The sequence below is a fragment of the Marmota marmota genome, unplaced genomic scaffold (genome assembly GCF_001458135.2).
Source record: "Marmota marmota marmota unplaced genomic scaffold, marMar, whole genome shotgun sequence".
Lineage (NCBI taxonomy): Eukaryota > Metazoa > Chordata > Mammalia > Rodentia > Sciuridae > Marmota > Marmota marmota.
Window position 1 is genome coordinate 41,109,277 of NW_026000093.1, and position 23,246 is coordinate 41,132,522.

At 35.8% G+C, this 23,246-nt stretch overlaps 1 protein-coding gene across 7 annotated transcripts in view; it reads right to left on the bottom strand.

The window, feature by feature from the left end:
* Positions 1-5,149: 5,149 nt before the first annotated feature.
* The window catches only part of Rad54b (RAD54 homolog B), a 108,165-nt gene continuing 90,068 nt past the window's right edge, over positions 5,150-23,246 (bottom strand). For all 7 annotated transcript variants that reach the window (XM_048782805.1, XM_048782803.1, XM_015485961.2 and 4 more), the window contains 7 exons: positions 22,407-22,546; positions 20,266-20,556; positions 16,275-16,450; positions 10,680-10,941; positions 8,852-8,918; positions 8,461-8,661; positions 5,150-5,471 (listed from right to left, as the gene is read on the bottom strand). In XM_048782805.1, the coding sequence (XP_048638762.1) occupies positions 5,215-5,471; positions 8,461-8,661; positions 8,852-8,918; positions 10,680-10,941; positions 16,275-16,450; positions 20,266-20,556; positions 22,407-22,546 (1,394 nt within the window). In that variant the 3' untranslated portion in view covers positions 5,150-5,214. The remainder of the gene's footprint in view (positions 5,472-8,460; positions 8,662-8,851; positions 8,919-10,679; positions 10,942-16,274; positions 16,451-20,265; positions 20,557-22,406; positions 22,547-23,246) is intronic.

Below are 23,246 nucleotides of genomic sequence, written 5' to 3' on the forward strand. Positions count from 1 at the left end.
GCATAAATTCACCTTAATATCGCTGTTATTCTACTTATTTTTCTCCATAGCATTTACCATCATGTGCCATATAATATATGGGAATTGTTCTCTCTCTGCATGTTAGAATGGAAGCATGAAGACAGAGACTTTGCCTGTTATTTCACTATATATGCACAGCACAGAGAACATGAACATGTGCTCAATAAATATTTGTGGATTCATGAATTATTTAATCATTTAATCAAAATTTAGGAGGATAGGATTTTCAATAAGCACTCACCAATATCTAAAGTACACAGAAACCGGGATAAAGATTGAAAAGAATTCACTGCAATTGTCAACTAGAGAGCCATTGGGATGAAGGTCTTGAGGTCTGGAGGAGGAAATAGAGGACAATAGCTTTGGGTTGATAGTTAAGGAGAAGTACAAAAAGAGCCATTAAGAATTCTCTTCTGGAAATGGATAGTGGTGAAGATTGCACAACATTGTGAATTGTTAGTCATCTTTCCATTACTATAACAAATACCTGAAATAAATCAACTTATAAAAAAAAAAAAAAAGCCTCACAGTTTTGGAGGTTCCAGTCCGTGATCAGTTGTCCTTCTTGCTCTGGGACCCATGGCAAGGCAGCATATCGTAGTGGTTGGCATATGGTGGAACAAAGTTATTCATCTCATGGCTAGAAAGTGGGGGTGGGGGTGGAGAGACGAGGGGCTAGGGTTCCACTATCCCCTTCAATAGCACATTGCCAAAGACCAAAAGTCCTCCCACTAGATCCCATCCCTTATAGGTTCTTCTATCTCCTAATAATGCCATTGTGGAGACCAAACCTGTAACACCTGGGTCTTTGAGAGATATTTCACACCCAAACTACAGCACAATGCCCAAGAGGCATTAAAAATAAACACATTCTATAAATCTAAAATTATTCTGAAATAAACATTTAAAAAAATTAGCACAAGTGGCAATTATTTGGGGCATGGCCTATTTTAAAAATGTGCTTATCTTAGTTCAGGTTGCTGTAATAGAACACCATAAACTAAGTGCTTAAACAAGATAAATTTATTTCTCACAGTTCTGGGGAGTCCAGGATATATGTGTCAACAGAATTGATGTCTGGTGAGGACATTCTTCCCGTTTTATTGATGGCCATCTTGCATTCTTACAAGGCAAAGAACAGGGAAAGAAAGGCAGGGAAAGAAAGCAAGTTTTCAAGACTTCTTTTAAGGGCACCTATCCCATTCATGGAGTTCTGCACTCATAACCTAATTAGTAACTCAAGGAGAAACCTCCCAATATCACACTTGGGGTTAGCACTTAAACATACGCATTTTAGGGAACACAAACAGTGATATAAATCTAACTTTTTAAACATCTTTCACACTATCAGTTCATTCTATTAAACGGTCATCTGCCAACAAGTATTTGCAATTTGATATCATCAATTATAATTATTGACTTGGCTTTTCTATAGTGATACTTAAGGATGTGGAAAATAAATCCAAGGACTCTTCCCCTATCTTCAGTTGTTTCCCCAGGAGCCTTAACTGGGGTAAAATTGAAGCTTCTGTCATTTAAAATCCCAGGCTTCAGCCAGAGGGAAGGAACACCAAAGGAACTCCACCTGACTGGCACCTGACAGCACGCCCCTCCCCAACCCCCACACCCCCGTCATCTGACACCAATAAAATAAACCCCAGGGGAATTCCATATTCATATTCCTGTCCACCCTAAACAAAGCCAATATAACCAGACCCTTGCTTCTGCCCTGTTGCCATTTTCTGCCCCCAAAATGAGCCACAGCCACAGCAGCGTTCCACCAATTGACTCTGCCACTAAATACTGAATAAAGAAAAGCCTGATGACCGGAGATTTACTTCCTGTCTCCCACCTTTATCACGTGTGTGTCGTTTGTCCTAAAAGATACTCCTGCAGAAAGTGTCTTAAGTCAGGTTCCCTGAAAACAGACCAAGGCAGATTTGTGTGCAGGGGATTTGGTGGAAAGTCCTCTTAGGAACAACATAAGAGAGTGAAGAAAGTAAAACTGGACTGAGGGAGAAGCAAGAAATGCCTTATCTGAGGATCCACAGAACTGGAATGATCCTGTAGAGTTGTCCCAATTTGAGTGAAAGATGCTAGTCTTTCCACTACACAATCACTAATGCGTCAACTTGGGGAGAGCCTATAACCTTGGGAGAGGCAGCCCTTACAGCTGAGGGCTATTCTTGGGGTGGGATTTGGCTATGAGTGATCAGTAGTTGACACTACAAGCAACCAGCAAAATTGGCATGTTGGTGCTAAAGAGAGCAATCTAGACAGCACACCCTAGATCTACTAGTTAAGATAATGCTGATTTAACAATAAGGCTCTTATCACTTTCTGAGGATTTATATCTGACAATATGATGCAAGACGTATATTGAAAGCCTCATACAAGGCGTCAATTACCATTTTTATTGGTTGAATACTTCCTGACAAATTTGGTCCCAAACTGCATGTTTATGAATCCTAGATGGAAAAATGCCCAGATATAGCACTGAAGAATTATATTGTTACCGAAAGCGCCCCAATGCCAATCTAATAATGAGGACACCATTTTGAGAAAAAGAAAATGGTTTGTTTTTCTAGCAAAGGAGAAACACCGAGGACTCCTGTCCCAAAGGCTGTAATTCTCCCCATCAGCAGGAACAGCGGTCTTTTAAAAGAGGTGATTCAAAGCTACATTCCACTTATTCTCTGTTGGAGTTTTGTAATTCATTTGTTATTTTGGGAGATAATCATTTCTGAGGTTTTCTGGTACCATCCCCAAAGTCTGGATTACTTTGTTCCTGTGGTAGGTGTGCACTCAAGGACAGATAAATCAGCCTAAAATGGGGAAGAAAACTAATCCTGTTTCCTTGAGATTAGGGAGGGGCAGAGATTAGGAAGAGAGGCAGAGAAAGAAACACGACAATTTTAAAATAAGTTGCAGTGGCAGAGCAGCAAGGGCTATATTCAAACCATAAAGTGAACCACTGTTACAGTATTTGGTAACTGAATTTTTTTTGGGGGGGGAGGATGGTCATGGGTGCTTTACCACAAAGCTACTGTACTGGCACTCCCTCCTCCATAGAAAATCTTAATTAAGCTTCTCCAAAAATCTTCACCATAATTGTTCTTAGGACTATCAGCAAATAAACTATTTCCTGTTGCTCTATCTTACTTGGCCACCAGCCTGGAAGAGATCAGTGCTCCACGTGTTGAATGCCCCTTTACTAGTTTTTCACAAACATTTATGGACTATCTAACATAAATAACATATATAATAGTTTGTAGAAGAGTGCTTGCAAATGCAGAGTGTGATAAGAAAAACAGATTCTTTTAACTAGACCCCTGGCCTTGGGATGATGTAATGGGGGACCGCAATAGACTTCCAGGAGCCGAATCCGATGGAATCACAGAAGAGTCTTTATTGCAAGCTTGAGCCTGGCCTCTTAACAACTCTTAATATTGATTAGCACATTCACTGGTGGGAAAAAGTTGGGTAGGGGTGATTGGTTAGTACAAGAGGGGGATTCGTTTGAACTGATTGGTTAAAGCCACGAGGGGTTTAGGTGCTAAATTACTTGGTTTCACAACATGTTATCAACTACCATAAACTACTGGGAGGGTCATCTGGCATCCCAGGTATTTTCCCTGTCTCATGCTGATTGGTGGTTGCTATGGGTCCTCACCTACCCTAACTGAGTTAGGGACACCTGGTGCCTCAGATCTCTCCAGTTATTTGCAAACAACTTAGCAGGGCGAGTATGTGCCTAGGTGTGCTCTGTGGGTTTTTCCAAGGACAAGGGTCATGCCCCCTTCCTTGGACAGGCTTTAGGGTAGAAGCTTTTTTCAAAAATGGAGTCAGGTCGGTTTCTCAATGGAACTGCAGAGAGGTAGATAAGAGGCTACTAATTGTGCTCTGGGTAACAGCTGGTAGGGGGAAGAAATAAGGGGAGAAGAAGCTCTCCCTTGTCAGGCACTGTCCTTGAAAGGTTAATTTGCCAAGAACAGTGACAGAAAAAGCTTTTGTGTGAACTTCTGCAGACTGAGAACTTCTGAGTCCCTCCCCTTACACGCTGGGTATAAAGTTCTGAAACTGCCTGAATTCGGGGTTTAGGAAGTTTGATTGACTACAGCGAAAAGCTTTGCCCTCTGAACCTGGCTATAGTCAAATAAACCTGTTCCCATTTGGTGTCTTGCCTGTCTGTCCCCTGCAACACTACATCCCCAGCTCTTTTTAATTTTTACTTTGGGACAGGTTCTAAATTGCTTAGGACCTCACTAATTGCTGAGGCTGGCTTTAAATTTAAAATCTTCCTGCCTCAGCCTCCCAAACTGCTGGGATTACAGGCATGCATCACCAAGCCCAGCTCAATAATTGAATCTTGAACACCTTAAGACAATATTCAGTCTAAGGGTCTGGGTATATAGCTTCAGTTGGTAGAGTGCTTGTCTCGCATGCACAACAACAAAAATTCAGTCTAAAAGAAATTTTCCAAAATGGAAGCAAAAGCTGACCACAGAAGACCCAGTTGGAGACTAGATGAGTAACTCCCTTCTCTTTGTAGATATCAGTCCTTTAATATTTGCTTTGTACATTAAACTCTTTTTAAAATGTCAAAAATTACTCCAGACAATCCTCTGATGATGGGAGCTGAACTTTATTCAGTGTACAAACAATGTTTGGTGGGCATGCCTTTATTGTCTGCATATTAGGCCCCCAAAAGTCTGAGGTCCCAGACCAGGAACTAGTGCTCTGAAATGTCCCAATTTCCTTCAAATCCGGCCCCAACCTACTGACTATTCTCAAATTGCCCTCAACAACTACACTCAATGTCTTAAGCATTTGCAATTCTAGCCTCAGATTCTTCCCCCCTTGAGCTACAGTTTTAATTTATAAAGTTCTCAATTGTGTATGTTTAATATTCTTCATGAGATTAGATTTCTCAAAGTATTTTTACCTTTTCATATTCCTTGTGAAAATGATTTAATAAAAATGCTTTAGTCAATACGTAACAAAATAAACCCATTAAAATAAGTTAAAAAATTAACTCAATTTTTTTCTTATTTGTTCTTTTAATTATACATGACAGTAGAATAAATTAACTCAATTTTTATTATTGTATAAGAACTGATAAATCATATTTGTTGCAAAATGTAAGTAATTTTATTAATTTTCAAAAATTACGTTTAATTACTATGTTAAATTTTACAAAGGGAGCAAGGGAACATCATTAAGTAGTCTTTCACTGCATGGCCGTAGTGTGATTGTTATGTTCTGAAAAAAGAATGACACATTTTCTCTTATTCCTTTAAGAAAAGGATCTGTAAGATTTATATCATCTCCAGAAAAATGTTTCCACCGCTTTAGCTGTGACATGGAAAGAGGTTTCAGGGAATTTGGTTTCTGGTGATGTGGACCAAGTTGACAATGTCTAGAGATAGCAATCTTTTCTGAAGAATCATCTGAAATAAATACCAAGGAGAAAATCCTTAGACCAACCAATATCTTATTGTATGCAATATTTTTTTGTTTAATGACAATGAGTTTATGTGACTTACAACATTTAATCACCATTTTTCAAGTTAAAAGATTCAGTTCATCCTTTCCACAAATTATATATATATGTATTCATGTAAGCATTATGAGCAAAAATTATGAACAAATATAGACATTGAAGAGAAAGCGAGGAACAAGAGATGGGTAAGCGAGAAATGAAAGATGGAGAGCAGGCAGAGAAACATGAGAATTTATTTGTCAGAACTGACAAATAAAGGCCATCTCTCTATAGGACAGAGAGGCAAAACAGACTTGAGTTCTGTGACTTATTCAGAGGCTCAAGAATCAGAGCTGAGCAGTCTGAATGCGGGCAGTTAAGGGTTGGGTTGGTATGAGGGAGAGGTGTTTCCTTTTCAGAAATGCCCTTGGGGTGGAAAAGCAAAACTTTTTCCTTAAAATGGAGGCTGTCACTTAAGATGGCCATCCTGATGCTAAGGACCTTACAGACATGGTCTCTGAAATCAAGAACCTATGTTCAATGGAAGAAATGTACATTAAATAAATAATTATTCAAATAATATATTACACAGTCATAATCCCTTATCTAAAAATCTATGAGGCCAGATTTGTTTCAAATTCAGAATATAATTGGAATAATGCGGTTAGCATTCCATAATCAATCTCATAGTATTCTACAAATGTCAGATGAACAGCCTTATAAATGTGTTAGAGACTACCAATAAGCTTATATCCATTTTAGGTAAGCATTTTGCCACAAATAATTTTGTTGCAAATTTATGAAGACAAAAACCCTTTGGGTTGTTTGAACACTATAGATTTCAGAACTGAAGATAAGGAACTGTGGCACTACATTACAAAAAATACAGGGGGCTCTAAACACAATGAAAGGCTGACCTGGTCTGAAGGTTAAGTGAGGGGTTCCCTGAGAAAATGTTCTATTAAGATCTAAAAGATGACAAAGAATTAAATGGGGAAGAGACAAAAGCATTCCAGGAAAAGTACATTTAAAGGTCATGAAAGGAAAGAGATGCTGACATATTGAAGAACTGGTAGTAGCCAAAAACAATCACAAGCCTAAAGAGTAAAGGCAAAGAACAATGCAAGAGGAGAAGTTCAGTATTACTGAATCAAGTAAGTATTCCAGGTGAAGCAAGTATTCAAGGGCTGAATTACGCAATACACGAATGGCAGGGACCAAATCCATTTCTTTTCCCTGCAGGGCACTCAGCACATTTCCCAGCCTCCCTTACAATTAGATACAGCCACTGAGTCTGGCCTATGGGATGTGTTAGTGAAAATTCTAGGTCTGGCCTATAAAAATCGTTATGCAAAATTTCCTACATTTCTTCTCTCACTGCTAGATAGAAGATGCAGGGGATCTCTACAGAGGACTAAGGTACAAGGGGTGGAAGGGCCCAAAGTGAAAGAAGTCTAGTTTGTTAATTCACATTACAAAAAAAAAAACAACTATCCACTGAATGTCATAACTAACCCGTTACATGAACAAATATAATTACATTGTGTTTTTTTAGTTTCCTGTTACAGCACTTAGCCTATCCTGACTAACCACTTTAAAGATTGTAGCTGGTCATGGTGGTGCACTTCTCTAATCCCAGTGGCTAGGGAGGCTGGAGGCAGGAGGATTGAAAGTTCAAAGCCAGCTTCAGCAACTTAGCAAGACCCTGTCTCAAAACTAAATATATAAAAAAAGCCTGCATATGTGGCTTAGTGGTTAAATGCCTCTGGGTTCAATCCCTGGTACTATTAACTATGGAAAATTTCTAATTAAGATAAAAGTTGGTAGGATAGAAATGAAGAATCTGTATATAATTCAATCTTCAGTGACTATCATCTAATGGCCAATTATTTTTTATTTAGATTGCCACACTTTTTCCATTTCCTCAATATTCTGAAATAAATACAAAGCATATATCATTTCACCTACAAATATTTCACTATGTAATTCTAAAAGACAGACTTCTTTTAAATTTTATCACAACTTTAAAAATCTCAACTGGTTGTAATGGTGCTGTCATTAAACTAAGTATCTGACTTAAAATTAGAAAAAGAACATTAGAGTAAATACAAGTAAAAAGGAAGATAGAAAATAATATATTAAAACAAAGAATATATAATAGAATCAAATGTTGATTTTTATTACTAAAAATGGCTATAAAGAGAAAATCTGAAAACATTTATCTGAAGTTTAAAATCTATCCACTATATACATATTTTATATTATACCTAATGTTTTATTATTATAATTATAATTATGATTATATCTGATTATATTAGTTCTAATGAATATAAAATTCAGAATATACAAATTTCATATAAAATATTTTATATGCTAATATAACAAATTATTTCAAGTCAGTATCACACAGTCTAATATCTCAATACAAATATATCAAGTGACTTTCAACTACTGGACATTGCTTGCTCAAATCCTACTCCTGATCTAGTTGCTTTTTGAATAGTATCTAATTCTGGAGAGCTGACATCTTCAGCTTTACTTAAGCAGCAACAGCAGTTTACCAAGTACTGTAACAACAGACCATGTTAAGAATCCCAGAAAGTCTGACCCCATTATGAATAAGTTCTACACAATATAAACAAACAGTGGGATTATTTTGTCAAGTATTTTTTTTATGAAATAGAAGAATTAAAAACATTTTTTCTAACTCTAAGGCATTATACCAGGCTTTAAAAGATTTTTCTTAAACAAGTTAATTTTTCACAATCAATTCAGAAATAAGGTGCTAAATTGAGTTCAACTGAATATCTTCTCAAATATCTACCTGGCATTGCTCTGTGACCTGAGGGGAAAAAAGAAAACCAACATATGAAAATGATAAATATTTTGAAGTTATTTAAATATTTTCAATGGCTAAAGAGAAACAAACTCACTTTACAGATTAAAATACAACTAACCTGTCTGATCTTCTCCTCTTGTACATATACAGCCAAGCAGGTCATGAGTGACACAAAGTGAACTTTCATGTAATGTGAACAAATTTTTAAGTTCCTCTACTGAAAACTGTATATGTTCAGATGTCTTAGTTACATCTACAACTGCCCCCGAAAGATTTTGCTTACTGATCTGCCTTTGATAGATCTTTTCTTCTATTGTACCTGAAGAAAAAACATTCATTAGATTTCCTTCAGATGTTTATATCTATTATTTCTGTAGAGTAAACATGCTTATTACAATACTAGTAAATACAATAATAATATATTTCTGACATTGAAACAGATTAATCAAAAAAATTATTTTAATTACTCAAAGGGTATACATTTTTTGGTCACACTGAATGGTTATTACCTGTGGTTAGGAGTCTGTAAATATGTACAGAATGCTTCTGACCATCCCTCCAAATTCTAGACATAGCCTATAAAAAATAAGTGATAATTCTGAGTACAGCAGAAACTAATGGTCCTTGCCACATAAGTAATTTGCCAGAACATATTTTTAAGATTGAAAATTCTGTATTTTACTTAAAACTCCAAAAACCAAACCCTAGGTAACCCCAAGAATAACCCATTTCATATTTTTGTCCTAGGTTACATAAAGGGAGGGCTAAGCATTCACTGAGGTACTGTAAAACAAATTGCAGGGTTGCCATACAATAAAAGGGTATATCTTTAAAAATAATAAGACAGTAATTTTGAACAGCAAGAATGTAAAGAATCAAGAATAGCATGAGCATGAAGGGTTCATTCCCAGTCCTAGTAGCTAAAAATTCACTCCCCCTAAAAGCCCCCAGGATATATGCAATCAACTCAGGCTCTATGTAGATCCCTGAGATTTAAGAATTAACAATGATACTATAAAGGTTTGACATTTAAACTTTGCATGTTTCAAAGAAAAGTCTGGCCTCCAATCAGCTCCTAGAGATATCATCTCTCTAAGTTATTGCAGTATCCTATATCAAAATAGTGCCTTGTTTATCTGAAGCCACATTTGACAGTTTATGTTAACAATGTGATACAGGTGAAGGCCTTGGACCATGTGGTCTAAATTTGACCTCTGGAAGGGCCAAGTCTAAGCAAATAAGGTCAGCCATGCATGTGCTTCATGCCTACAAGACTGACCCAAACAAAAATTCTGAACACCAAATTCTAAACCAGGTGAACTTTCCTGGTTGATGATACTTCATATATGTCATCGCTCATTAATGCTGAAAAGAATTAAGAGTTGTTCAAATAACTCTGCTGGGAGGGACAAATAGAAGCTTGTGCCTAGTCCCTCTTGGACTCTGCATATGCACATTTTTCCTTCGGCGATTTTAGTGTCCTTAACATTAATACAACTAACTGAGTATAGCTGCTTTTCTCATTTCTGTGAGTCCTTCCAGTGAATCAGTAAACCTGACAGTTGTCTTGGTATTCCCTAATGCATATACTAACTTAGGTACAAATCTATACGTAGAAATCTCAAAATACATGAAAATAGACTAGATACTAAAGAAACCAAAGGTTTTCTTTCAGGAACCAGCCTACGTACCCATCAATGGATGAATGGATGAAGAAAATGAAAATCAAAGGGAGATCAGTAGAGTAGATGAAAGGGATCAAAGGGAAGGAAAGGAGAAATACTGGGGAATGAAATTGGCCAAATTATATTGTTATATTGTGTTCATGTACAAATATGTAACAAATCCTGCCATTATGTACAATTATGATGCACCAATAAAAAAATGTGGGAAAAAAATTCCTTGCTAAAAAAAAAATAATAAAACTTATTTAAAATAAGCTAATTTTATACCCTCACCATAGCCTGCACAAATTGATCACAGCAATTCATAGCATTTTATTGTTTTCCCCTCATGGTCACAAGCATCACGAAGACCCAAAAGTGCTATGAAGTGATTTAGGGCTTGTAAATATAAGGTTTGGGTTTGAATCCTGGTTCTGCCTCTTATAAGCTGGAGGACCTTATAAGCTTCCATTTCTTCATCTGTAAAAAACAGGATCACTAATATCCATATTTATAAGGATGTTTTAAAGATTAAAAAGTTAAATGAAAAGCACTTAGAGTATCTGACACAAAATAAGGGCTCGATGTGCAGCAGTTATTTATACTACATCATGATCATCATCATCATCATCATCATACCATTCAGTAATGTCTAATGAATAAATAGTCCTACCTGGATATCAGTGGCTGGATTCCAATCAATGTCATAAAGAATTAAGTGAGATCCTCCAATAAGATTAAGTCCCACACCACCAGCTTTTGAACTTAACAAAAAAATAAAATCAGAAGAGTATTTACTATTGAAGCCATCAACAATTTGTTGTCTTTGAGAGATTGGTGTTTGTCCATCAAGCCTTGTGTAAGCATATCCGTGACGTCTGCATACTTCTTGTAAAATATTCAAGGTCTGTGTATAGTTGGATACCAATACCACCCTGTATCAAAAAGAAAGATTCTTTATATACAATTAAAGACAATAACATTTTTTAGTTGAAGGAAAATACCACCATAATATTGTTAGTGATATTTACAGAACATGCAATAATGACTTTATACAACTTAGTATTCCTTCACATTCAATTTTAAAGTCATTGTCTAAACTTCCAGTTTTAAGACAGTGGAATAAGGACCTTTCTCCTCGAAAGAGGAGCCAACCTCTCTTTACATTTCTCTGAAATCACCCTAGAAAGAGCAGGAAAACGAGCAAAATATACAAATGAGCAAAAAAGGCACTCTTTGTTAAAACAAGTAGAAATTCATATATGAAAACAAAAAGGAAGAGTAAAGCAGCGACCTTATTAGGAGTAGAGAGAATGTGAAACTTAAGAGGCAGATTCCAATAAAAAACAAATACAAGTTCACTCTCACTTTAGAATCTTGCAAAGGCACTTCAGGAGGAAGTAATTTAGACTGGAGCTGTTAAAGAACATTGGCAAAGAGAACTTAGACCACCCCCCATGTGAACAGTTGACTTTTTTTTCTCAAATAGAATGTTTACTTTCTGGAGAAAATAAAACAAAGAAGCTCAGACCAGAGGATTTTATAAAGCAGGATATTGTATCAAATAAAAAATGAAAGCCTGGATACTCAATGGTAAGACCTTAATCCCCTTTTTCTGCCAACTCCCGGATCAATAAATAGCCAGGTACCCCTCTCATGTCCCAGCTCAAGGATTGTTTGTCTATGGAAAAACTTGAATGATTCCAGAAAAAAAGTCCACAGATAGGAAGTCCCCAAATTGAAAAGCGTCTCATCCAGTGAATACCATGAGTTAACAAGCCCTGCCTACCCACAGTGTCCAATTAACATTTTGACTGCCTCACCCCAAGGGTTACCAGCTACTGAGATGAGATTAACAAGAAAAGGAGAAACTAAAACCAATAAACAAGAAAGAAGAAATCTAACTAAAACAGCAATCAAAGAAAAAAGAAGACAATTTGAAGGGAAAAAAAAACAGCATTCACCAAAAAAAAAAATACAAGGCTTTGAATGTAGTATGGGGGTATAGCACTTACCCAGCAAGAACAATGCCCTGTGTTTGATTCCCAGTACTGAAGGGGGATGGGGGGAGCTACAATTTTAAGGAACAATCAAGAATAAGAAAAATATCTTGGAAATTTAAAATTATAACCAAAATAAAGTTTTAATAGGACAGTTGAACAATAACAAAAGAGTTTGCCAGGAAATACATTAAAAAGAAAAGGTGATGACCAAGAGGAGAAAAAACATAATAAAGAATCAATTCAAAAGGTTTAATAAATGATTGCTAGAAATTCCAAAGGAAAAAAATTGTTTTATGAAAGACAGAATATTTTCCAAACTTGGGGTCTTCAGAGAAAAAAGACCTACTATAAAGTTCCTAGTTCAATGAATGAAAAAATGACTCCTATTAAAGTACATTAAAATTATAACTCAACTGGGGCTGAGGCTGTGGCTCAGTGGTAGAGCATTTGCCTAGCATGTGTGAGGCACTGGGTTCGATTCTCAGCACCACATATAAATGAATAAAATAAAGGTCCATACATCTAAAAATTTTTTTTTAAAAATTATAACTCAAAGTGTAAGAAATGAAGAAAAGTTGCCAAAGCTTTCACAGCATAAAACATGAAAAGAAATGGAAATTTAAAAAGCATCAGTTTTCTCAAAACCAACTCTAAAAACTAGAAGAGATATAAAGCAACACCTTCAGAATTCTAAAGAAATACTATTTCAACCCAGAATTTTATAATCAGGCAAGTTGTTAGTCAAGTGTTAGGGTAAAATAAAGACACTTTCAAACCTGAAAGAAATTAGAAATTTACATCCCATCTTCTCTTAGGAAAATACTATAGGATGTTCTAGCAAACAAGAAACACAGAAAATAGACTGAACACAGAAGAAAAAAGAATTTATAGGTAATTGCCGCAGTCTGGCTGCAGCAAAATAACCAGGGGGGGAGTGACAAGGAACTTGTGAAGGTTGATACACGGGAGCCACTTTATTGTCGGACAGTAGAGGTATATATACACGTAACTGATTATACACAGCTTGTTTCAATTAACATCCAGATACATCAATAGGTCATTAAGGAATCCTCATCATCTTAATAATTACACACAGCTTAATTTAATTGACATAATCTAGACACAGTAGTCAGCCATTAAGGAATCTCTATCATCTTAATGGATCGCTGGCGTTACTTCTCAAACCACTCCTCTTGGCAAAGTGCCAGGCGCCACCTTGACTTGTCTGTGGCTCTCAACAGGTAATGAATAAAAGAAGGCCCATGATAACAACTCTGTAACAAGATTGAAATGGGTAACTAACCTAGGCCTGGATACAAAAACTAAGGACACTGTCCGAGAAAATTAGTGCCTGGGAAAGGGAGAGTTTCCCATCCCTCCCCTTTTCAAGTCAGCTGGGTTTTCAGGGAACCTAATTAGCACCATTCACTCCTACCTTTTGGATTGTGAAGGATCTTCCCTAGGATCTAACTAGTTTCCTTTGAAGTGTTAACGCCTCTGTGAAGGCTCCAGGCAAAGGCCTCCAAGAGGAGCCAATCTCCCTTTTACAAAAGCACTCTGCTTTTGTACACATGCTTCCCGCCTGAAAACCCTTACACACAATCATATATAGGTTTTTTTTCAAAGTTTGTGCAGAACCATATATTGTTTTAGAATAGAAAATTTATGGCACTAGATAGCCTATAAATGTTGTGAAAAACTGGTAAGGGGAGCTCAGAATCTGGAGTGCTGATATCCTCTGGGCCCGCCAACATAAAATAAAGTTTGGTTCTCCTAATAAATAAATAAAGTTGGGTTTCTCCCACCAGAAATAAAGTTTTGTTTTCTGCCATTTGCTGCCTCTTGCCTGATTGCCGCAACAAGATTAGAAAACAATCAAATTTTAGCAGAAGAACAGAGGATTCATTGAGTAAAGATAAAAAAGTACAAAATAACTTAAAAGACTTGAAGAGCATGGGGACACTATAACAGTTAAAAAGAACCAAGTAAATGGGAAGACGGGTAGAAAGCATTTGGGGGAGGGATTATTAAAGAAATGAAATGTAATCATTTAGGTGGAGCAATAAACAACAATGCAGTAGCAATGATGTAAGTATTAAATGTTAATTTAGCTAAAAGTTGTAGTACGACTTGTCTTGGAAGGATGGAAGGTGAAGGGAGAACATAAGAGCACTAAATTCTCATCAACCATGAGAGAAAGTCATTAGATAAAGTAAAAAATGAATCAGGCAAATGATGTTAGCAAGATGTAGACTTGAAAAGTTCCAAACCCTCTTCTACAGAAACATTAAATAAACATCAGGAAACTTACTAAATAACTTTACAGGAGCTCTAGAAACCAGTAAAAGATCCACAGCAACTATCCAAACAACCAGTTTGGAAAAACCACATGTAAATGAGTAGGAAAGTTCCTGGTGTTTTATTTGCCCTATCCCTTCCCCTGTGCTGCAAAGCTAGGGGGATTCTTTGGAATACAGCAACCCATTTCCCAGCTTCCTTCTGTGAACTGAAACCAGCCGAGTGGCTGCAAAGTTCTAACCTACATGAATGCTGCCTGAGGGACTGGTCTCTGTAACACCTCACTTGGAATCCAGAGAACTAAAGTAACTGGGATCTCAGGTTTGGTGAAGCCACAGAAGCAGTGGGCATGGCTTGTGAAAACCAAAAGGGAACTATACGCCTCTGGGGAAAGAGATTATTGAAAACAGCTAAGGTCCCAAGAAGCAGCAGAGATGAGACTCTTAGAAAACAAAAACTTTAAAACACTGTCTTAAATAAGAGGAAAAATAGACCAAGAACTAAGGGAAACCAGGACAGCAATATGGGAACAAAACACAAGTATCAAAGACAGAATTTTTTTAAAGTGGGAACTGAACCCAGGGACACTTTACCACTGACGCTTTACCCACCCCTTTTTATTTTGAGAAAAAGCCTCATGAAGTTACTAAGGCTGGACTCAGAATGAGAAGCAGAGATAATACCAGGCATGGAAACCTGCAACATAGAAGGGGCACAGGGTGAGAAATAGGGCAAATTACAGGTTTCACAGATAGTTTGGTATAATTGGACCCATGACTGGTTTGACTAGAAAAGGAGGCCATTGGTCTTGTCAAAGATGCTAGAGTTGAACCTGGGTGCAGTGGCACACGCCCATAATCCCAGCAGTTCGGGAGGCTGAGGTAAGAGTTCAAAGCCAGCCTCAGCAAAAGTGAAGTGCTAAGCAATTTAGGGAGATTCCGTCTCTAAATAAAATACAAAACATGGCTGGGGAGGTAGTTCAGTGGTGGAGTGCCCCTAAGTTCAATCCCTGGTAACAAGCCTCCCCCCAAAAGATGCTAGAATTTAGAAATTTCTACAAGACAAATTAAGAGTCTTTGAATGAATATTTTAAGAAAAGGAGTGACATGATCATATTAATATTTTAGAAATATAACTAAAGGCAATGTTGAGTATGCAATGGGGTTGAAAATAAAAGGGAAGTGGTTCGTAAAAGACGATCAGATCACAACCCAAATCAGGAATCAGAATAATCAAAATCTTGGTATCAGAAAGGAGATGGATTCCTGAGATCAAGAAATAAAACAAATAGGATTTAGCAACTGACAATGTTACTAGGCAAGTGAAAAAGAAAAATAAGTCTTGAATAACTTTCAAGGTTTTTACATGCATTATGATATCATTCATCAAGCCAAGGGATAATGAGGAAAAGATCAGGCTTGAATGGCAAAATGATGAAGCTAATTTTAGACAACTATCTGAAGCTTGAAGGCCTCTAAGACACCAAGATAGATTCAGATGCCAATTAAACAGAAATAACCATGTGGAAATTAGAAGAGAGGACTGGACTAGAGATATAGACATGGAGTCAATATTATAAGAATGACAGTTCAAAGTATGGGAAATAGAGATCACCCAGGAAGTGTGTTGAGAGTAAAAAGTTTAAAGAAAAAACCCTGATGTGTATCAACATTTAAGGGACAAAAGAGGAAGAAAGGATTCTAAAGAAGATTCAAAAGTAAGTTGTGTTATATATCAGAAAACATCAATAGATTTTTTAAAAATATAAATATATTACATTTAGTTTTTCTTAAATAAAACTTACACATTTTATTTATAAATAACTTCACAAAATACCAAGAGCTGACCACATCCCTAAAAACGAATGTTCTTTTTAATGTTTTCCTATTAAGCAGGGGAGAACTAAGAAATAATGCAATCACAATTCCACGAGTGCTTATAGGCAGTTTGTTAAACTGGTCTCTTACTTTTCAGTGGGACAAAGTTGGTGGATAACTGCTAAGAGCTTTGACAGCACTTGTAGTTTTCCAGACTCCTTTTCAGTAAACAGGAGAGGGTTATAATCAGCAGGGAACACCCTCAGTAAGCCTTCACATAGGCGCCTCTCTTCATTTTCATCACAAGTTGAGCTACGTTCTTTTTCCTGTTCAAAATAATGATTGTTAATACTGGCTTGTTTGTTTTATTTTAAAAAGGAGGCAAAAATGCTAAAATTATGAGGGTGGGGAGTAAAGATCAATAGCTGCCTGAAAAATCCAAGCTCATTCTTAAGGAAATCTTTAAAGGTCAGGATTTGATCATTTTTGAAAAAAGCTAACATGCATCCATCCTACTGAGTTAATTATTGAGCAGTTCTAATGCGGTCGCCTAGTGGCTGCTACCTCCACCCTACAAGTGCAGGATTATTTCCCACATACAACTATGGGGGGTAGAGGGTGGAGAAAGAAAGGAGAGGAATAAAGGTCAAGAAGTGGTGCAAGATCTGTCCTCTCCAAAACCCTGATGTTTTCCATTATCAATACTTCTTTTTCTATTTAATTTTCTCCTTTCCCTTCCTATTATTTTTTTCATCTAAGTTGTGGCTGCATACAACACCTACCAGTTGATATTCAAAAACCCAAAAAGCATTAATAGTCTATTTAATCTTACCAGTTTCTTAGTAGGAAGTTACAATTTTACCCAATCGACTAACAGAGGAATGTATTCTTACAATAATATTTTTTGTTTACTCTACTAATAGTTGTCTCTTCGGGAGAAGGCATTCTAGGGATTAAACGAGAGCCTCACACATATGAGGCAGGTACTCTACCACTGAATTACTCCAGCCCCTATTTTACTAATAGTCTTCAGAATAATTTTATTCCAAAGTTATATCAGCATCTATGAAATTCCTCCCCCAAACAGCCTAGCTAACATATTAATAGAGATTAAGTTATTAGTGATTATTCACTCTTTAGATTAAATTCCCCAAACGGGCAGATCTCCTCACTCCCACATTTAACAGATATATCACTGTTTTCAAAATTCTTTTCAATCTACACCCACAGCCTGGAATGCATTTTTATTTTTTGGCCAATTATCTCAATTCTATAAATACTTAAGACCCAATGCAAATTCCCCCAATTTTATTCACAGTCTTTTTCTCCCCTTCCCAGTACATTTCAGCTTTGACTTTATTTAAACGGTTACTGTTATACTTTCCTAATGTTTTCATTCCCTCTTGAATAGTATGAGAAATATCTTAAGGGCAGTGAATCCTGTAGTATAACATGCTGGGAATTAAGTACTAATATAGCAATACTTCAGTAAATTCACTGGATTAAAAATACTTGGAAGTCTATGATATTTATATCAGTTGATACATATGAGGGGAAAGAGATGGTTGCTAGCTGCTTCATGTTAGGTCTGCTAAAATGCCTGCGACTTGGCAAGGTCATCAAAGGTCTGCAGATCCAGGGTCTAATGTTGAAAAACCTGAATATGCTTAAGCTCTACAGACTAATGATTAAAGCTAACCAAATTCAGAGATTGAATAAATTAGAATTCAATGTTTTCTGGAAAATTTACTGATCTGCAAATGAGACACACCTATTTAAAAGAATTGGTTTATCTATTCTGTCCCATTAAAGAAGATCCAAAGGGGAAAACAAATCCCTAACAGAAGGTTGTCTGATGAATATTAAATCAGACTACAAGGGAGACAGGTGATTGCAATGCACAAGTTCTTAACCAGGACCACATAATCAGAATCACTTGTGAAAGCTTTGTAAAAATCCTCATGCCTGAGTCCTGTTTTCAGAGGTTCTGAATCAGTCCCTATGTGTTGAGGCCTGGCTAGATACAGCTTTAAAAGCTTCCCAGAACATTGCAATATATACCACTAATTAATAATCAACTAATGGATAATATCTTTATGCTATAACAGCCTGATTCATCACCTTCATCACAGAGACTGTCAATTCAGGCTTCTATCAGCTAAACAAAAGGTTCCCTGACTCCAAGTAATCCAATAATCTTGATTATGCATTATAATATCATTGCTGTTATACAATTGTTACATGTGTTATTCATATTTCATGGAGAGATCCATCACTTTGAAACAATCTTTCAATAGGAACACATTTGTATTTAGAAACCATTGCTTAAAGTTTACTTATACATGTGGAAGGCTCATTTTAGCCCTTTTCATATTGATGCTTATCAATATCAATATGAAGGTTTTCTGAATAAGTCTCAGACTGTACATGAGGCTACCCTATCTATTTGAAGCTCGTAGTATCCTATGCCTATTATTTATGGCCATATGGCAGTAATGGAGAAACACAAAGAGCCCCCTGCAGCTTTCTTCAAGATCATTTAAGGATATTCTAAATTAACTGGTACATTCTGGGCCATCATAAAGTCTTCCTTTTAAGGAGGAATTGTTAGTTTCTATTTTTGCTGGGCTTCATGCCCAAAGGGTTTAATTTTTACCACTGTGTATAGAATCTGTTTCTTAAAAACGTTACTTAATAAATTGTTATAATCCTGCCTTCTGTAAAGTTACACAAAGCTGACTTGTCCTATGATAAGCTAGGTAAATATAATCTATTGTAGGACAAACTTGGAGAATTCACTCCATTTTCTAAATATATAATTAATGACTTCAAGTATAATGTAGCATTTTATCACAATTTTTTTTCTGGTGGGTTATTTTTTGATCAAGTTTTGATTCTACTGTTCAACAAAAAAATAAAAGAAGAAAAATGGTTCAGGGTGAACTAGGAATAACAGGTTATTCATGGATACTGTGCAACATGTACGGCCAGGCATTCTGCTAGGTTTTTCCATAATTTCTTATCAAATTGTCACAAGAGCATTATCAACTATCATTGGCTCTGTTTTCCGGATAGGAAATCCAAGGCTCACAGGTGTAACTTGATTATGTAACTTGTTGATAGTTTAAAGAACTAATAAATAGTAAAGTAGGGACTAATACCCAATTCCAATTTCAAAACAGAAAACTCCTACCATACTCCAAACTGTCTTAAGTTTATTAAATATCCAAAATCCCAACTTTGTAGTTATTTTTTAAAAATCATACCTGTAGAAGGTATCTAAATTTGTGAAAATGTTCACAAATTAGTGTAAAAAATAATTTAAAAATAGTGAACACAACATCATTAAAATTTTTATAGAATAAAGTTTTTGTAGAATAAATTTTTTATAGAATAAAGATGATATACATATCTCTGAGCCTCTATTTTCTCATCAAAAAACAGATGGTAATATATGCCTCTAGGCTCAGCTGCTCAGGAAACTGAGGCAGGAGGATCATTTGAACTCAGAAGTCTGATACTAGCCTAGACAACACAGTGAGACCAGGGAGGAATGGTAATAATAGTGCTTATTTCACATAGTTTTATAAAGAGTAAATAAAACTAGAAAAGCACTTTAAGTCTTTGGTATATGATAAGTTGTTTAATAACTGTTAGTTAATATTACTATTGTTATTAATACCAAAATTTGATTTTCTGTATCTGGAAAGCTTATGATGACTTTTACTTTTTGTGATTTTTCTGAATTTTCCAAATATTCTGCAATAATTGGGTATCAATTTTATGATGAGAAAAAAAAATATTTTTAATGGTAAATTTCATATTTGTTAGCAACAAACAAAAACAGCTGACTATATTAACATAAAATAGGACAGGACACCATGGCAAAGTATTAGAAGTGTTCCTTAAGGCAGTGCCTAAACTCTTCCCATCCCCACTGTAGCTCCAGGAATGTGGACATGTTTCAAGGAACAAGTAGAAAGCTGGAGAAGCGCGATAGCACAGCCATCATGGAAAGTCCACAGAACTTTTCAAAAACCCATAAATGTAATCTCAGGAATTAGCCCAACCTGCCTTCTTGGACTCACATACCATACAACCCTCATCTGATATTCCTGACACTGTTTCATATCCTACTTACCTTTATAGAGTTGAACAAAAGGCAGGGGTGATTGCACAGTTTTTTAAGAGCCCCTATACATATTAGATGAGGACTATTTTCCAACAACCCTTGAAGACAAAACCTGACAGTCTGAGAATTCAACAGCTTTCGATACAGTTCAATCTGTAGTGCACTTGGTCGGCAAAAGACAACATTCTCTATTTTAGGTGGAAGATATTTATTTATGACTTCCTGGGTTCTTCTAAGGATAAAAAGTCCAGTACGGCAAGTAAGTTCTGCTGCTCGTCTCTCTCCTAACTTCTTTTCTTCCTATGGAAAAAGAGAATATTAAAATAATATTAAAATTATCAACAAAGACCTGATACAGCAAAAAAACAAAACAAAACAAAAACAAAATCCTTTTTTTTTTCTTTTTCTTTTTTTTGCAGTGAAGATTGAACTCACTCTACTACTGAGCCAAATATTGGCCCCCCCCCTTTTTTTTTTGAGACAGGGTCTCACCAAGAGTTTTGCCTCAAACTTGCAAGCCTCCTGCCTCAGCCTACCAAGTAGGTGGGATTATAAGCATATACCACCACACTTTTCTGATTGCTTCTCTTGGAAGCAAATATTTTGACAAAGTATTGATCCTAAAACTAAGCTTACAAGAAATTCATAGCACAAGATACTGTTGATGCTTTACAAATCATTATACATTGCTTACTAAATAACAGTACATCTTAAGTCAACTGTATCATCAAAATATGTTAAAAATTCTCTATATAAACTTTTCAGCATACAGAACTTTACAGGAAAGTATAAAATAAATCCCATATGTATATATTTGTTCCTATGTGAATCAGAAATTTTTTCCTTGTATTTTAAAACAATGTTTAATTTTTATTACAAAAGTAATACATGCACTAAGGAAGACAGAAATTACATTCATGCAAAAATAAGAAATTTAACCAACCAGAAACAAGCATTGTTGTAAAGATTTTTATGTATATCTTCTAAGTCCTGTTTCTCTACATAAATACACAAATATAATGATTAACTTTTATTTGTAACAAAAATAGGATCTCAAACTACAAAGTTTCAGGCAAACAAAGAACCAATCTATTTGGCTCATTATCTATCTCCCAGTGTCTAGCACTTAGCCTTTGACCCACTTACAATGTTTAACATATCTGTTGGATAAATTAACTAATATGATTTTATTTTTAAATAATGGAACATGAACATTTTCCATGCTACTAAATAATCACATAAACCAGGTTGGGGGTGTAGCTCAGTGGTAGAGCACTTGCATAGCATATGCAAAGCCATGGGTTCAAACCATAGCATCACCAAAAAAAAAAAAAAAAAATTCACATAAACTATTATTTTGTATAGTTCCTGGCTCATGGAATATGTTCAATAAATATTTGTTGACAAATTACTATGTTTATGAATCTGAAACAATATTATTTTCATACATTTAACTTCTCTGAAATAGGGTGTGGTTGTTTGTTTGTTTGGGTGACTTTTTATTTTATTTATTTATTTTTATGTGGTGCTGAGGATTGAACCCAGGGCCTTGCACGTGTGAGGCGAGTGCTCTACCGCTGAGCCATAACCCCAGCCCCAAGGGTGTGTTTTTTTATAATCAATAACTTATAACAATTTCAATTGATAGACAATAAAGTTCTATCTTTTGAAATGTTTGTTTTCTTTTAGTTTCCTTTCTGTTTCCAATTTGCTACCCTTACAGGAGAATATTTTAACAAACCTTTGCTATTTCTTTATAAGTTCTTAAAAGTAGCATTACCAGATCACAAGATATATGCAATAGATATACACTATTTTTAAAATTTTTATGTTTCTAAGAGGTATCACTATGTTACCCAGGCTAGCCTTGAACTCCTGCTCTCAAATGATCTTCCTTTCTCAGCCTCTTGAGCAGCCATGGGATTACAGCCTTTGCCTGTTTGTATATAGTTTTTTTTTTTTAATGTTTATTTTTTAGTTATAGGTGAACACAATCTGTTTTTGGTTTTTTTTTTTTTTTTTTTTTTATATGGTGCTGAGGATAGAACCCAGTGCCTCACACATGCTAGGCAAGCGCTGTAGTTCTGAGCCACAACCCCAGCCCTGTATACAGTTCTTTTTTTTTTTTTTTTTGTTAAAGTAAATTATACCTCAGAAGCAGAAGGTTCTCTTGACATAATGATGGGGTCTTCATATATTTTCCTATAAGATGACAAAGTACCTAATATTCCAGGATTTACAAAATCAATTAATGCAAAAAATTCTTGCAGATCATTCTGAACTGGAGTACCTAAGGCAAGATAAAAGTGATGAGAAAGTCAAGTTTGTTTTATAATCAAGGTCTTTAAAGCAATTTGTACTCTCTTTCTTAAGAGGAATAAATACAAGCAACTTCCTTAAAACTAATAAAGAGTGGTCAAATAAAGTTAAAAATATGAATAATCATATAAATTTTTATCTATGGTTTTCACAGCATAGTGGCTGAGTACAGGCTTTGGAGTCTGACTGCTTCAGTTCAAATCCTACCTGCATCATTTCTTCCCTAAGTGACCCTGAGCAAATTACTTCTACCAGTTTCTTATTACAGAGTAGCTCCTCGGGTTGTAAGGATCAAAGTAGCCAATCCATATAACACAATGGTGCCTAGATGTGGACTTCCAGTCTTAAGAACTGTAGGAAAATAAGTAACTGTTGTTTAAACAACCCAATCTATGGTATTTTGTTATGGTGACCCTCGGAAACTAATTATTACACTGTATTCAATCTGAATCCTAACCATTTTCTAGTCAATATTAACTGAACGCTTTCCATAGCACTTGGATGGATAATACCAGAAAACAAAACCAAAATTTCTTTCAGGCAAATATAAGGATACAAAAATCAACTATGAGTAAGTACTTCCAATTTGGAAGTTAGTGTTAGTTTTCTCCTAAATTTAGAGCTCAGGGGGTTGAGTTGACAAGGACAGGAAAGCAGAAAGAATCTCAAGA